Here is a 15,773-nt window from a genome sequence, read left to right as displayed (position 1 = left end):
TATTTTATTTTATACCGCCTATATGGCTAGTTAATTGTATTTCTTTTACCGCCTAAATGGACGGTTAGTATTATTTTTTTTTCTCGTATATTTATATGTGCATTTTTTTATTTGCAGTATTTGCATTTATATCCATGTGCATTTTTCATTTACCTTTTACTTTACGTATTTCTTTTAAGTATACATAAATAATACGGTATATTGTACAATTTGGGATAACCCTCTATAAAATAGGATTACCCCAATTTTTTTACCACATCCTTTCAACTTTACTCTTTACATCAAAAACACTCTTTCTCCCTCTTCCTTCCACCGACAATGTAGCACCATCACAAAAACAATCCATCTTCTTCCTCTTCCCATACCTTTAGATTTGATGAAAATTTTGCTAAACTCAAATTATATATCTCCTTAATTATGGGTTTAGTGGTCCTCCTTGTAGCATTAGGAATTATAATAATTATGAAGAAGTAATTTATTTTGAAGAAGAAGAAACAAAATGCACATGATTTTCTTTGTCATATTTTCTTTTGTTTGTTAGTGCATTTTGTATGATAAATTATACTAATATATTATGTAATTACTATTTTCTTACCCTCTTTAGCATTTATTGTCTTTAATTTTTTCTCGTTCTTCTCATTGTTATTATTATTATCATTATTATTTCTCTTGTTCTTGATTTATTTCTAAATTTATTATCTATAACAAATTCATAATAATAAACCAAGGGGGAGAAGATTATGAAATTAAAACATCATAATTTTTCTAATGGTTTATTATTATGAAAATATAAGAATTATTGCATTGTCATATACTTACAAACAATTATATATTATGCCATACCAAAAGGCTATTCAACATATTAGATTTAACTGGACAAAAATTCTTAGAATGGAAAGAAGATGCCATCATGAATTTAGAAGCTCAGGGACTTGAACATACTGTATTGGAAGTAAAGGATCCAATTGATGGAACTCAAGCTGCCAAAATAAAAGTAGCTACAAATCAAGAAAAGGCCAAAGCCTTAGTCCTCTTGAGGCATCATATTCATGATAGCCTTAAATCTGAATATTTATTTATAAAAGATCCCAAAACATTGTGGGACTCTCTTGTTGAAAGATTTGATCACCACAAAAGGGTGCTTCTTCCACAAGCTAGCCATGAGTGGAAGAATTTAAGATTTTCTGATTTTAAGACTCTCAGTGAGTACAATTCAACATTATACCGGATTGCATCAATGTTGAAATATTGTGAGCACCCGGTGAGTGATGCAGAAATGATTGAACTCACATTATCTACTTTTCATCCATCAAACATTATTCTGCAACAACAATATAGAGAAAGAAATTTCAAAAGATATTCAGATCTGAGTGTAGTACTCTCACTGGCTGAACAACATAATGATCTTGTCTGGAAAAATCATAATATGAGACCTATTGGATCTCAAGCTATCCGTGAGACTCACTCTACTAAAACACATGTGCCTGAAGCACATGCTGTTGAAAATAAAGGCCGTGGAAATTATAATAACCGTGGTAGAGGACGCGGAAATTTCCGAGGAAGAGGACGAGGACGAGGCCGTGGAAATTTTAACGGATACGGTAGAAAGTTTCAAGGATCCGGTAGAGGCCATTTTCCCCAATATTATCAAAATGATTATTACAATAATAATTCTCGAAGGGGAAAACAAATTGGTTATCACAATAAAAATAACCATCAAGAAAGAAAAGAAAGTATTTGTTACAAATGTGGCATGACAGGGCATTGGTCACGTACATGTCGTACTGCCAAACATTTGGTGGAGCTGTATCTAGCTTCCCAAAAGAAAAAGGGAAAGGGTGTGGAAACAAACTTTAATGAAGCAAGCACCTCAATGCCTAATGTCGATCCTTACAATAAAGCAAGCACGTCAATGCCTAATCTTGACCTTTCAGACTTCTATTTAGATGGCGATGAAAATGATAAAGAATATGACGAAGATATTTGAATTTTTCTTAACAATGTTGTGATGCTTATTTAGTTGTATTTCTTTTTATATGCAATCTCCCTTTTTATGTATTGATATCACCTTATGTTAATGAAATTTTATTTTAACTATCTATTTATTTAATATGAAGATATGGATCAGTTTGAAAATGGAGTCAAATATCAATGCCTCCTAGATAGTGGAACAACTCACACTATCCTAAAGCACAAAGAATATTTTTCTGAGTTGAAGATGGTGAAAGCAGATGTCACCACAATCTCTGGAACCACTACACTAATAGAAGGATATGGAAAAGCTCAAATAATACTTCCTAATGGGACAAAGCTAGTAATTAATGATGCTTTATATTCGACTAAATCTCGACGAAATCTCGACGAAATCTCATAAGTTTCAAAGATGTACGCCAAAATGGTTATCATTTAGAAACAATGACCGAAAATCATACTGAATATTTATGCATCACATCTGAAAAATGCGGCAAGAAAAGCATTCATGAAAAATTACCAGCATACTCATCGGGATTATATCGCATTAATATAAAACCGGTTGAGATAAACATGGTATCTAACCAGAAGTTAGATAATAAAGAAATGATAAATTTATGGCATGACCGATTGGGTCATCCTGGTGTGGGAATGATGCGAAAAATTATTGAAAATTCAATTGGGCATCCAATGAAGAAAATAAGAATTCCCCAACCAAATGAATTATCATGTTGTGCATGCTCACAAGGCAAATTGATAATTAGACCATCTTTAAATAAAATTGCTACTGAAACTCCTAAATTTCTGGAAAGAATTCATGGAGATATATGTGGGCCAATTAATCCTGCTTCTGGACCATTTAGATATTTTATGGTGTTGATTGATGCCTCAACACGATGGTCACATGTAAGTCTCCTACAATCTAGAAATGTGGCATTTGCGAAATTACTTGCTCAAATCATTCGATTGAGAAATCAATTTCCAGATTATACGATTAAACGAATAAGGCTTGACAATGCCGGAGAATTTACATTTCAAACTTTTAATGATTATTGTACGTCAATTGGAATTGACGTAGAACATCCAGTAGCTCATGTTCATACTCAAAATGGTCTGGCTGAATCATTGATTAAAAGACTCCAATTAATAGCAAGACCATTATTAATGAGGTCAAAATTGCCATCATCTGCGTGGGGCCATGCAATAATACATGCATCGTCATTGATAAGATTAAGACGAAGCGCTTATCATAAATATTCACCACAACAATTAGTGCATGGTCAAGAACCAAATATATCACACCTGAAAATATTTGGATGTGCAGTATATGTCCCTATTGCACCACCCCAACGCACAAAAATGGATCCGCAAAGAAGGATGGGAATTTATGTTGGATTTGAATGCCCATCAATTATCAAATATTTAGAACCAATGAGTGGTGATTTATTTAATGCTAGATTTGCGGATTGTCATTTTAATGAGACAATATTCCCATCCTTAGGGGGAGAGAAAGTGGACCCAAATAAGAAGGAAATAGATCTCACATGGAATGCAATGCATTTCAAAATATATGATCCAAAAACGAATGCTTCTGAACAAGAAGTTAGAAAAATTGTCCATAATCAATATATTGCAAACAGATTACCTGATGCATTTGTAGAAACAAAGCAAGTGACAAAATCATATATTCCTGCGGCAAATGTTCCGACACGAATTGAAATTCCCACTGATAACAAAGCCACTGAAAATGAATCTATTGCACGCCGGAAGCGTGGAAGACCACTTGGTTCAAAGGATTTGAAACAAAGAAAATCCAAAAGGTTGAATGAAATGGCAAATGTTATAAATATTACTTCTTCAATGAATCATAAAGAAACAAGTTTTGGAGATGAGGATGAAGATCTCATAGAAGAAGAAAATAATAACATCAAAGATAACAATGAAATTTCGATTAATTACATTTCAGCTAAAAGGCAAATAAATCGAAAGAATGTTATTGTTAATGATGCACTTGCTCATTCAATCGCCACCGAAATAACACTTGATGAAAATGATATAGAACCAAGAACGATACAAGAATGTCGGCGTAGAAATGATTGGCCAAAATGGAAAGATGCTATTCAAGCAGAATTAAAGTCACTTGAGAAACGAGAAGTTTTTGGACAAATTACCCAAACACCAAATGGTATAAAACCGGTCGGCTATAAATGGGTGTTTGTAAGAAAAAGAAATGAAAAGGATGAAGTGGTTAGATATAAGGCACGACTTGTAGCGCAAGGTTTTTCCCAAAGACCAGGGATTGATTATGAAGAAACATATTCTCCAGTAGTAGATGCGACTACACTAAGATTTTTGATAAGTCTAACTGTCTTAAACAGTTTGCAAATGCGACTTATGGATGTTGTGACCGCATATTTATATGGTTCACTTGATACAGACATTTATATGAAAGTCCCTGAAGGACTTAAGTTGCCAAAAAACCACCAGTCACGAGAAATGTTTTCCATAAAGCTGAAAAGGTCACTTTATGGACTAAAACAATCTGGAAGAATGTGGTATAACCGTCTTAGTGAATATCTCCTGAAAGAAGGATTCAAAAATGATCAAATCAGTCCTTGTGTATTTATTAAACGAACTCAATCAGGATTTTCTATAATTGCAGTTTATGTTGATGATTTAAATATCATTGGAACTCCCAAAGAGCTTGAACAAACTGCAAAATATTTGATGAAAGAATTTGAAATGAAAGATCTTGGGAAAACAAAGTTTTGTCTTGGGTTACAAATGGAGCACTTAAGGGGTGAAATCTTTGTGCACCAATCCAACTATACAGAAAAGGTGCTAAAAAGATTTCATATGGACAAAGCTCATCCGCTGAGCTCCCCAATGATAGTGCGATCATTAAAACAAAAGGATGATCCATTTCGACCTTGTGAAGAAGACGAGGAGATTCTTGGCCCTGAAGTGCCATATTTAAGCGCAATTGGAGCTCTGATGTATCTAGCTAATAATACAAGACCTGATATTGCTTTCGCTGTTAATTTATTAGCTAGATATAGTAATTCACCAACAAATAGACATTGGAGCGGAATAAAACATTTGTTGCGCTACCTTCGAGGAACTAAAGATCTTGGACTATTTTATAGATCAAAGCAAGATGCTACACTTGTTGGATATGCAGATGCTGGATACTTATCAGATCCCCATAAGGCTAAATCACAAAATGGATATGTATTCACATATGGAGGTACCGCAATATCTTGGAGATCCACGAAACAAACACTGACAGCTACATCATCAAACCACGCAAAATTAATCGCCCTTTATGAAACAAGTAGAGAATGCGTTTGGTTAAGGTCAGTAATTGGTCACATTCAAGAAGAATGTGGGATAAACTCGATAATAAATTCTCCAACTGTAATCTTTGAAGATAATACCGGGTGTATTGAACAAGTTAGTGGAGGCTTCATAAAAGGGGATAAAACCAAACACATAGCACCAAAACTTTTCTTTACACATGACCTCCAGAAGTATAAAATAGTAAAGGTGAAACAAATTCAATCAAGTGAAAATCTTGCAGATCTATTCACAAAGTCCCTTCCATCAAAGAGATTCGAGCAACTTGTATATAAAATTGGAATGCGTCATCTACGAGATATCTGTTGAACTTAGGGGGAGAATCATTCTCACTGCACTCTTTTTCCCTTCGTTCAGGTTTTTATCCCATTGGGTTTTTCCTGACAAGGTTTTTAACGAGGCAGTATTAAATAAGATATTGTAATAATATTTTACTTTTTTTTACATAATTAGAATGCATTCAAGGGGGAGTGTTGTGATTGACAATACAAGTGAATGCATTGTCATTCATGAATAGTGCTACATTTGTAACCTTTCACCCATCCTTTTCTATAAATACCTACATGGTATTGTAATGTAAAGATACGAGAAGTAGTAGAAAGATAAAAAACAGATATAAATTTATCTCTTATACTAATATTTCTCCTTATATTCTCCCTACCTCTTAACAGAGCTATCATATTCGTCTCTCTTTTAATATTGTTTGTATTTGAAATATTTCACTTTAATATGAAAAAAATTTAATTAATATTTTTAACATATATTTAGAAGATAAAATGTATCCGTGTGACATCTCGTTAGATTCATCTTAATTAGAGGTGTTCAATAGGGCGGGTCGACCCAACGGGTCAAGGGTCAGGTCACATTTTAACAGGCCATTAGCAGGTCGGGTCAATAATGGGGCTAGTCAATAACGGGCCTTGGTGTAAAGGGTCGTGCCGGGCCAGGTTGGATAATTATAAGTATTAATTGCGAAAAAAATTTACCATTCTTTTTTATATATTACTAAATGATATTATTTTATACATAAGTGTGTCTACCCAACGGGCCATAAAATATATTAAAAACACAAAATTTTATGAACTTTTATAAAATCAAAGTGGGTCGGATTTTAATAGGCTTTAACCCACCTCACCCTGTTTAACATTTGGCATGACCCGCCCCGACCCGACTCATTTAAATTTTGACCTGACACGGCCCGTTGAACACCTCTAGTCTTAATGTATACTTTTTTATTAAGTAATATTTTAATTTTTTATTATGTGTATTTAGAGATATTGATGTTTAAATTTTAATTTGAAAATTGTGCAAAAAGTAAACGAGAAGAACAAAAAAGAACGAAAGGGAGTAATTTTAAAGGTTTTATGTATTATTATTATTATTATTAATATTATTATTATTATTATTATGAAAAATTATCTTGAATAATCCATTATTTTCATGATTTTTCTACAATAATCTCATCTAATGATTAACCATAATAATCTCAACTTTAGTGTGTATTTGCCTAGAGTAAGATTGGGTAATCCGATGATATACCATACAAAACAATTCACCAAAAAGTAAACTGTAAATTAATGTAAAACTAAAAAAAATTTTGAAATTTTACATAAAAAGTTACGAAAATTAAAAAATTTAGAAATTTTTTTAATATTTTTTTCAACATTTTATTTTAATTTATCTTTTTTTGAAAAAATAAAATTTGCTATAGCAAGTCATCTGGTTACAAGATTTGCTTTAGAAAAATACCTCCGAATTTGAGATTATTTAAGGTTAATATTAAGTTGAATTATTACAGAAAATCATGAATAGATTGAATTATTTTAGGTAATTTTCTTTATTATTATACTTCCTCCGTTCCATAATACCCGCTATATTTTCTATTTGGCAATTTCATATTACTTACTATATTTCCGTTTTTAGTAATAAAACAATCATTTAAAGTTCTACTTACTCTTATTTTTATCCTACTTTATACTCTATACTCTATAATAAAATACTATACTATACTCTAGAAAGTAAACAATCAGTTACAGTGTAGGTCAATCACTTTTCTTAATTCGCGTGCCCATGCAAATGTAGCGACTAAAACGAAACGGGAGAAGTAAGTTATTAGTAGTACCCCTCTTATTTTATGTTGTCGCAAGATTAGTATTCAGTCGTGAGAGTGATCGAATTTACTTGATAGTACTTTTACTACGTTATGTCTGAATAAAGAAAATCTAAGAATATATATATAGGAAATGGAATGAAATTATGAAAAAATAACAACAACAATAATAATAATAATAATAATAATAATAATAAGGAAGTATTATATATAACAAAAATCATAATAGGAGTAATTATGTACAATAAATTTACTAAATGGAGAATAAATGTATGTTTGCCTGTTTGGTCCAAATTGGTATCTTTTTTTCCATTGATATTTATATATGTATATAGTGGTTGAGATTTAAAGTTAAGCATTATTATAATGCTTATTATAATCAATTACGTAATTTTAATTGTTTATAATTTTGAGATAAAAGTCTGAATTATTTAATTTTTTTATTAATTAAAGTATAATTATAATGAAAAAAAAACAAATAACTTCCAAATTATTAAACTCAATTTTTGACATAAATTAATTTTTTTATTATAATTATCATCAAAAGTCTGAAATTTAATAATTTTATTTGATTAGATTTATCATAGTCAATCAATATAGAATTACGCCTTTGACCCTCGATCTATATATACCAATATAAGATCATCCACATGGACCAAATCTCTAAAAATAGATCCCAAAATTCCACAACAATGAACCAATTCAATGTCTTCTCATCAACTACCATTTTCCTCTTCCTCATTGTAGTCTCATCTAAAATCACCACAGCCGTTGAAACCAATCTCGTTCGAGATATCAACGGTCACCCTCTTAAACCTAACTACAGCTACCACATCCTCCCAGTAATCCGTGGTCGGGGAGGTGGCCTAACACTAACACCCAAAAACAAAACCGAATCATGCCCACTTTTCGTTGCACAAGAAAACCACGAAGTATCCAACGGTTTAACCCTTAAGTTCTATCCAGTCAACCCAAAAGATAAAAAAGTTTCTCTCTCCTTTGACCTTAATATAGTGTTTGATGCTGCTACTATTTGTGTGCAGTCAACTGTTTGGAAATTGACCATTGACGAAGTGAGTGGAAGGGCTTATGTGGGGACAGGAGGAATGATTGGGAATCCAGCAGGATTAGAAAGTGTTGATAATTGGTTTAAGATTGAGAAAGCTGGAAAAGGAAAGGATTATTATAAGATTGTGTTTTGTCCAAGTGTTTGTAAGTTTTGTAAGGTTATGTGTGGAGATATTGGTGTTTTTGTTGAAGATGATGGAAGGAGGTTATTGGGTTTTAGGAATGAACAACCTCTTTTGGTTATGTTTAAGAAAGCTTAATCAACATGTGTTGGGATAATGTCACAAGATAGTGATCATTAAAAGCTATCAAATTTAATATGTACAATTTTATTTTATTTTTATTTTTTTTTGTATTTGTTGCATTTTAATATGAATTAAATTCTTTAAGTTTCGATATAATTTGTGAAATATGATATTTTTTTTTGATTTCATTATACTTGATATGTTTTACTTTTTATGCAATTCAGTGTGTAATTTTAATCATTTATATTTTAAACTATACTTAACTAAAAATTTAAAATATTTAATATTATGAAAGTATTCAATTAAACGATTTAAACAAGATCTCACTTTACTATATTTTTTTCTTATGTATTAGCCGCAATATATAAAATAAGCTTGAAAAATGAATATAACAATAGATTTAAATAGCGATTAGGAATTACATAACTACCTTCTTTGCTATTTACACTTTAAAAATATGGTGATTTTTCTAAAAGAATTTTAGTAGGGAGTTTGTAGGTGTAAACGCTTTTCCTATACGATGACAATATGAGGCAGTTTGTTGGTATAAACATTGTTGGTAACGAAAGTCGTAGGAGTATAATAGGAAAGTTGTAGGGTTTTTCTTAGCGATGGCAATTCAGTCCGAATTCGACCCTAGTCCGACTCGATCCGAGGAAAATAATCCGAACAAGGAAAAGGTTATCCAACTTCAACCCAATATGAAATCCAACACTCCGACCCGACTCCGACCCTGAAGGAAATCCGACTTTGAATTTGACTTTTAACCCAATATTTTGTTTCCTTTAAAACTCTAGACGTGACTAATTCAAGCCTTCTCTCATACTAATTGTAATTTTCGATTTTGAAAAACTACTTGGTATTTTTATTTAGATCAATCAATCAAAATATGACAAATCAGATCAAGAGAAATAAAATAAGCCAAATCAAAATGCGAGAAAATTTTGTTAATTTGTAGTATTAGGAATATTTCTCATGTTAAACTTGAATTCAAAGTACATATTTTTTTGTTAAATTGTATTTGAAAAATGTATTTTGTTAACTTCGTATGCTTTAAATCATTAGTACAATATCACAACGATAAAGTTTAATAATAATCCGACTCTGTTGGAGGTCCTAGAGTCCGAGTCGGGGCAAACTTGGAGTATGCATAATCCGACTCCGAGTGGAGGTGGACTGAAAAAAAAAAGTTCGACTAAAATCCGGAGCAAAATCGAAGTATGTATAATCCGAGCCAAGTCCAAACCATTGCCATCCCTAGTTTTTCTACAAGGTATAAATGTAGGCGCGTTGCACGGAATTCGTTGGTTATAATTTCCTACAAAATGCCTTCAAATATGTCTTGTACGAATAAATAGGAAAATAATGAAACATGGAGTATTAAGCTACATCTGTATTATAACTCTATTTATTTTGTATATTAAATAAAATAATTTAATTTTAAAGCTTTCATAAAAAAAATTTACAATTTTTAACTTTGATAAATTAATTCAATGTTTTTCCATTTATGAATATGACCTTTCAGACTTTTCAATATATATATATGTATTTTTGTTGCAATCTTACATCATAATATTTATGTTCTTAGGGACTTATTTTTGAAAATCAATTTTCTAAATCTCGCTGCTTTAAAATTATAATCCCAACAAGAGACATTATATGCCTTTAAATCCTTCCATTTCTTTCAATTTCTTAGATTTAATAAAATTATCAAGGTTAGAGTCTGAATAATTTGATGAAAACCCTTTTATAAAATTGAATTGCATGACATATAAAACAAAAAATGGTAATTGATTGAAGACATATTAAAAAGTGAATGTTTGATTAATCTTATCTATTCTAATATCTTGAATTCATCATTGATATCGAGGATATCAATAGTAAATTTGAATGTTTTTAAATTCATCTTGAACGTCATTATAGAGTCGTATCTTAGATAGGGTAGGAGGGACGTGCATCTTAGACCCAAAATATTATAGATTCTTTCTTAGATATGAAGAAGAACAAATTTCTAATAGATATTTGCATATATTGTTGTAATGGATTTTACATCAAAAAATTACTTCATGACTTATAAAATCTATTATACCAACAAAATGCATATATTTTTGAATTCGTCATTCTAATATTCTAATTTAATTACTTTTATTTGTTATCAAATGGCCTAAATAAATGAAAAGTAACGAAATAATATTAATAAACAATTGTATTTTTAATAAAAGGTAAATAGAAGTATTAAAGACTAGTCTAAAGCCATTAATCCAGATCATATAATGTGGCTTGAGTAGTGATCACATACCAGCTCATCACTTTGAACTCTTACGTCAGGGCATAGATCATTCGTATAATTATTTCTAGATGCTCGTACAATTATCGTACGTGCATTGTATCTGTTGGCCGGATGCCCAGAGCCAGAAGTCTTTAAATTTTTAGAAATTTTATTATGTTAATTACAATAATCGAAAAAATTATTTTTTTATTGATTTTATCTTAAAATAAAAAGCAATAGGAATAATACGTAAATTTTCAATTTCAGCCTACTCTTTTGACTTGTACTAAAATCTGTGGTAAAAAGTGCAATGATTTGCTTTTTCAGTTAATGCACTAATTTAATTTTTAATATCTCTAATATAAATAATAAAAAATTATAAAAATTTGATATTAATAATCTTTGTAATGAGGCGAATCAAACAAGATATCATTTGACTATATTTTAACCTATAAATTAAAAAGTAATCACAAATTTAAAATGATGAATAAATAGTGTCATTTTTACCAATATTATAACTGATTTGGAACTGGGGAAGTATTATGTATAACATCATCTACATCATTTAGGACATGTGGGAATCATTACTAAAAGAGGAAACTGTGATAAGTAAATGTGATAATTTTAAATAGAAAATTTAGTTTAAATTATAAAGACAAAGTATGTAATTTTTGTAGATTAATGATTATAAATGAGACCCAACTTCTTAATACGATATCTTTTACTTACCCATTTTAATGTATCATTTATTACACTATCACATCTTTATACACAGTATTTTTTACTTGATTGTGATAGTATATCAAGAATTTAACTAAACGAAAAATTTAGACTTACAATACAACTAAATTTTGATTGACTTAAATTGTCATTAATGTACCATTAAAAAGTCAAATGAGGTGCTTAAAAATATAAATGAGATCAACTTATAGTTACCTACTTCTTGATAATCCCTCCGTTCCTTTTTTATCTTCCACATTACTATAACGGGTAGTTTCAAAAGTTCTTCCACTTTAGAATACTTTCTATTTTTAGAAAGTTTTTATCTCACTTTTTACACCTTAAAATCCCCTTTTCTTTTAATGTACCCATTTTCTTTTATTTATAATTATTTTCTCTCTCATACTTCCAATACAATCATTACTTCACACTACTATTTAATTAAAATAATACCCACTACAACCTTATACTTCCAATACAATCATTACTTCCTACTATTATATAATTAAAATTATACCCATTACCACCAAAGATTCTCTTTTTCTTAATCTTTGTGAAATACCCAAATAGGAATAACAAATAGGAACGGAGGGAGTACATACCTAATTTAAAAATATATACTATTTTAGTATTTCATAATAAGTATATTATGAATATAAAATCAGCTAGCCTCTTGAGAGAACATCTTTTTGAGAGATATATCTCAAATTCAACCCACTAAATATTAATATTTACTTAGTGTATTTTTAATGTCTACTTACATTATTCTTAATGCTTACTTATCGTATCTTTAATGCCTACTTTAATATCTTAAATGTCTATTTACATCATTCTTAATGCCTACTTATAATATTTTAAAAAATATATAATAAGCCGGCCCAATTAGAGATGGTCTCTCAAAGAGACCATCTCTTACAAAAATTTGTAATATATAAAATAATGCAACAAAAAATATGAATTAAAAAAATTCTTTAGGAGAAAATTTTTTTTAAGTAAAATTCAAATTCAAGACTTTATCTATGAATTTAAAGTGATAAACTTGCTTCATAAACAAGATTTGATGATTCCCTAAATTAAAATTTAATGAGGTGGACATTAATTACTTCAAGCAACGTGTGTGTTATTAGATCCATTTTAGTCAAACTTGGATGACAATCAGATACGTACAAGTATGTTCAATTTAATTTTTCTTTTTTTTCATTTTAATCAATATAATTTTACTGAATTTGCCCTAATTATAATTTTAGATATAGTTTCATCACTTTTACTTTTTTTATTCTCTCTTTTATTTATTAATACTTTACTAATCATTTTAATTAAATTATTAAATTTCATATCAAAATAAATAAAACAAAATAATTAAAACACACAAAATTTTACTCCCTCGTCCCTTTTGTTTGCCCACTTTAATTTTTTTCACTTTAGAAGGGAGGAATTCAAATTAGATTTTTAAAGTATATAAGTATATATATATTGAAAATAAAATATAGGAAAATTTCACATGGTAGCATTGAACTTTCATGAAACGCCAGATGATAGCACTTTTGTAAGATTTTACCACATGATAGCATCCAATTTATGCCTTATCTAATTGCCGTAACATTTTTTGTTAAATTCTTGTTAATTTTCGTTTAATTCACCATTTTGACGTTTCTACCCTTATTAAGTGTTAATTCTTGTCTTTATAATTTGCCCTAAACATTTAAGGGCGTTGATGAATTAAAAGGTAAAATAAACGTCAAAATGGTGAATTAAACATTTGTGAGCACATAAATGGTTTAGAGCAAATTATAAAGACAAGAACCAACACTTAATAAAGGTAGAAACGTCAAAATGGTGAATTTAACAGAAATTGACAAGAATTTAACAAAAAATGCTACGACAGTTTAATTAGGCATAAATTGGATGCTACTATGTGGAAAAATCTTACAAAAGTGTTACCACTGGCGTTTCATGAGAGTTCGATGCTACCATGTGAAATTTTCCCTAAAATACATCCACGTGTAATTTTGTTAGATTTATCTTGATTCAAAATTTTTTAATAGTTAATTTTTACAATTCTTTATAATGCATACTTATTTCAAACACAAATCATTTGCAAATTGTCCTCTCCTATACGTACAAGCACGTTTGCCGTGCTATTTATATTCTCATGTATTCTTATAAATACCAAACGCTCCCTTAATCCTTCAACAAGCAGCTCAATCATTTGCTAGTGTTTTTAACAGATCATACACAAAATGTATCAATTATTCACCATTTTTCTGTTTCTTTTTTTCTCTCCCCTGACAACTACCAGTGTTTCAGACAATCATCAATTGGTCCTTGATATAGATGGAAAGCCTGTACAATCAAACACAAACTACTACATCCTTCCTGTAATGCGAGGCAATGGTGGAGGCCTAACGTTGGATTCAAGAAACACCACTCAATTATGCCCACTGTATGTATCCCAACAAAATCAGGAAGTCTCAAATGGGTTACCTCTAAAATTCTTACCCGTCAACCCAAAACACAAAACAATCTCTGTTTCTTCTGATCTCAATATGGTATTCGATGCCGCCTCGATCTGTGTCCAATCAAATGTATGGAGTTTGATCAAAGATGATCAGGGAAGTGAAAGGAGGTATGTGGGAGCAGGAGGGCAAGTTGGGAATCCTGGGATAGGAACGCTAAGTAATTGGTTTAGGATAGATAAGGCTGGGAGTGGAGAATATGATTATAAGATTGTGTATTGTCCTGGTGTTTGTGATGTTTGTAGGGTGGCTTGTGGGGATATTGGTGTTTTTATTGAGAAAGATGGAAGAAGGTTGTTGGGTGTTAATAGGGACAAACCTTTGTTGGTTATGTTTAAGAAAGCTTAAAATTAATTAACACCTTAATCATGGAATTAAGTGTATTAGCTACTATATATGTTAAATAAGTATTGTCTGTTTGTCTCTTTGAGATTGTTATTGATAATCACATATTGTAAAAGGAAACATCACTTTGGTCACTATTAATGTTGTCAAAGAGACATAATAGTATAAATACATTTGCATATATATTTTCTGGTGGAACCGCAGTATATAGTGTGTTTTTTTTAAATTCAAAAAACACAATATATGCTGCGGTTCAGGTGGAACCGCAGCATATAATTAAACTACATACATAATTAATTAAACTACATACATACATAAGTAAACTACATACATAATTAATTAACAAACTATATACATAAGTAAACAAAATACACATATCAAAATAATTAACAAAGTAATTATAACAACAACTTGAAAAGAATGTAAAACTTAAAAATTAAACAACTTAAAGAACTTAAATTAAGAACTTGAAGAACTTAAAAAAAATGTAAAACTTAAAAAATAACCAACAAACTAATTATAACATCAAATATATAAACACATAAAAATATCAAACAAAATCAAAATAAAAATTATACCTTGAATTTTCATGGGTTTTGGGTTATGTAACCTATACAATGAAAAACAAAATCAAAATTAGTATAAAAAAAATTAAGCCCTAAAACAAAATAAAGCTTGAACAACTTAAAATAAGCTTTAAAAAATTATACCTTGAAGAAGAACAAGAACTAAGCCCAAATTCTGTGGGTTGAACAAGAACTTGAAGAAGCAGCAGTATGCGAAGATGATGATGAATAATGTTGAACGAAGAACAAACAAGAAGACAATTGCAGAGTATGTGGGTTTTACGAGGGCTTTTGGAGAATACAACAATAATACACATCACGAAGACAATAGCACTACTATAGAGGCGCGCTTTTTTTTAAAAAAAAAATACCTTATATGCTGCGATTTTTTGAGAACGGCAGCATATAAGGTATTTTTTATTTTTTTTATAAAACAAAAATTACATTATATATTGCGGTTTTCAAGGAGCCGCAGCATATAATGTCATTTAATGCTGCGTTAACCAAAAACCGCAGGAAATGTTACGCAGCAGATAAGATTTTTTCCACTAGTGATATTTACATGTACAAGAAAAAATATACTTAAATTTTTATGTTATCAATTCT

At 30.1% G+C, this 15,773-nt stretch overlaps 2 protein-coding genes across 2 annotated transcripts; both read left to right on the top strand.

The window, feature by feature from the left end:
- The first annotated feature begins 8,059 nt into the window (after positions 1 to 8,059).
- Positions 8,060 to 8,986, top strand: LOC130809079 (kunitz trypsin inhibitor 5-like). Its single transcript, XM_057674707.1, has one exon. It carries the CDS (start codon positions 8,089 to 8,091, stop codon positions 8,764 to 8,766), a length of 678 nt encoding a protein of 225 aa, XP_057530690.1. The 5' UTR covers positions 8,060 to 8,088; the 3' UTR covers positions 8,767 to 8,986.
- Positions 8,987 to 13,903: 4,917 nt separating this feature from the next.
- LOC130809077 (kunitz trypsin inhibitor 5-like) lies at positions 13,904 to 14,811 on the top strand. Its single transcript, XM_057674706.1, has one exon. The coding sequence runs from the start codon at positions 13,981 to 13,983 to the stop codon at positions 14,602 to 14,604; it is 624 nt and encodes a 207-aa protein (XP_057530689.1). The 5' UTR covers positions 13,904 to 13,980; the 3' UTR covers positions 14,605 to 14,811.
- The last annotated feature ends 962 nt before the right edge of the window (positions 14,812 to 15,773 follow it).

Source organism: Amaranthus tricolor, chromosome 3 (assembly GCF_026212465.1).
Source record: "Amaranthus tricolor cultivar Red isolate AtriRed21 chromosome 3, ASM2621246v1, whole genome shotgun sequence".
NCBI classification, from domain to species: Eukaryota; Viridiplantae; Streptophyta; class Magnoliopsida; order Caryophyllales; family Amaranthaceae; genus Amaranthus; species Amaranthus tricolor.
The sequence above is the reverse complement of the archived record's forward strand: the minus strand, read 5'-3'. Positions and strand labels throughout refer to the sequence as shown.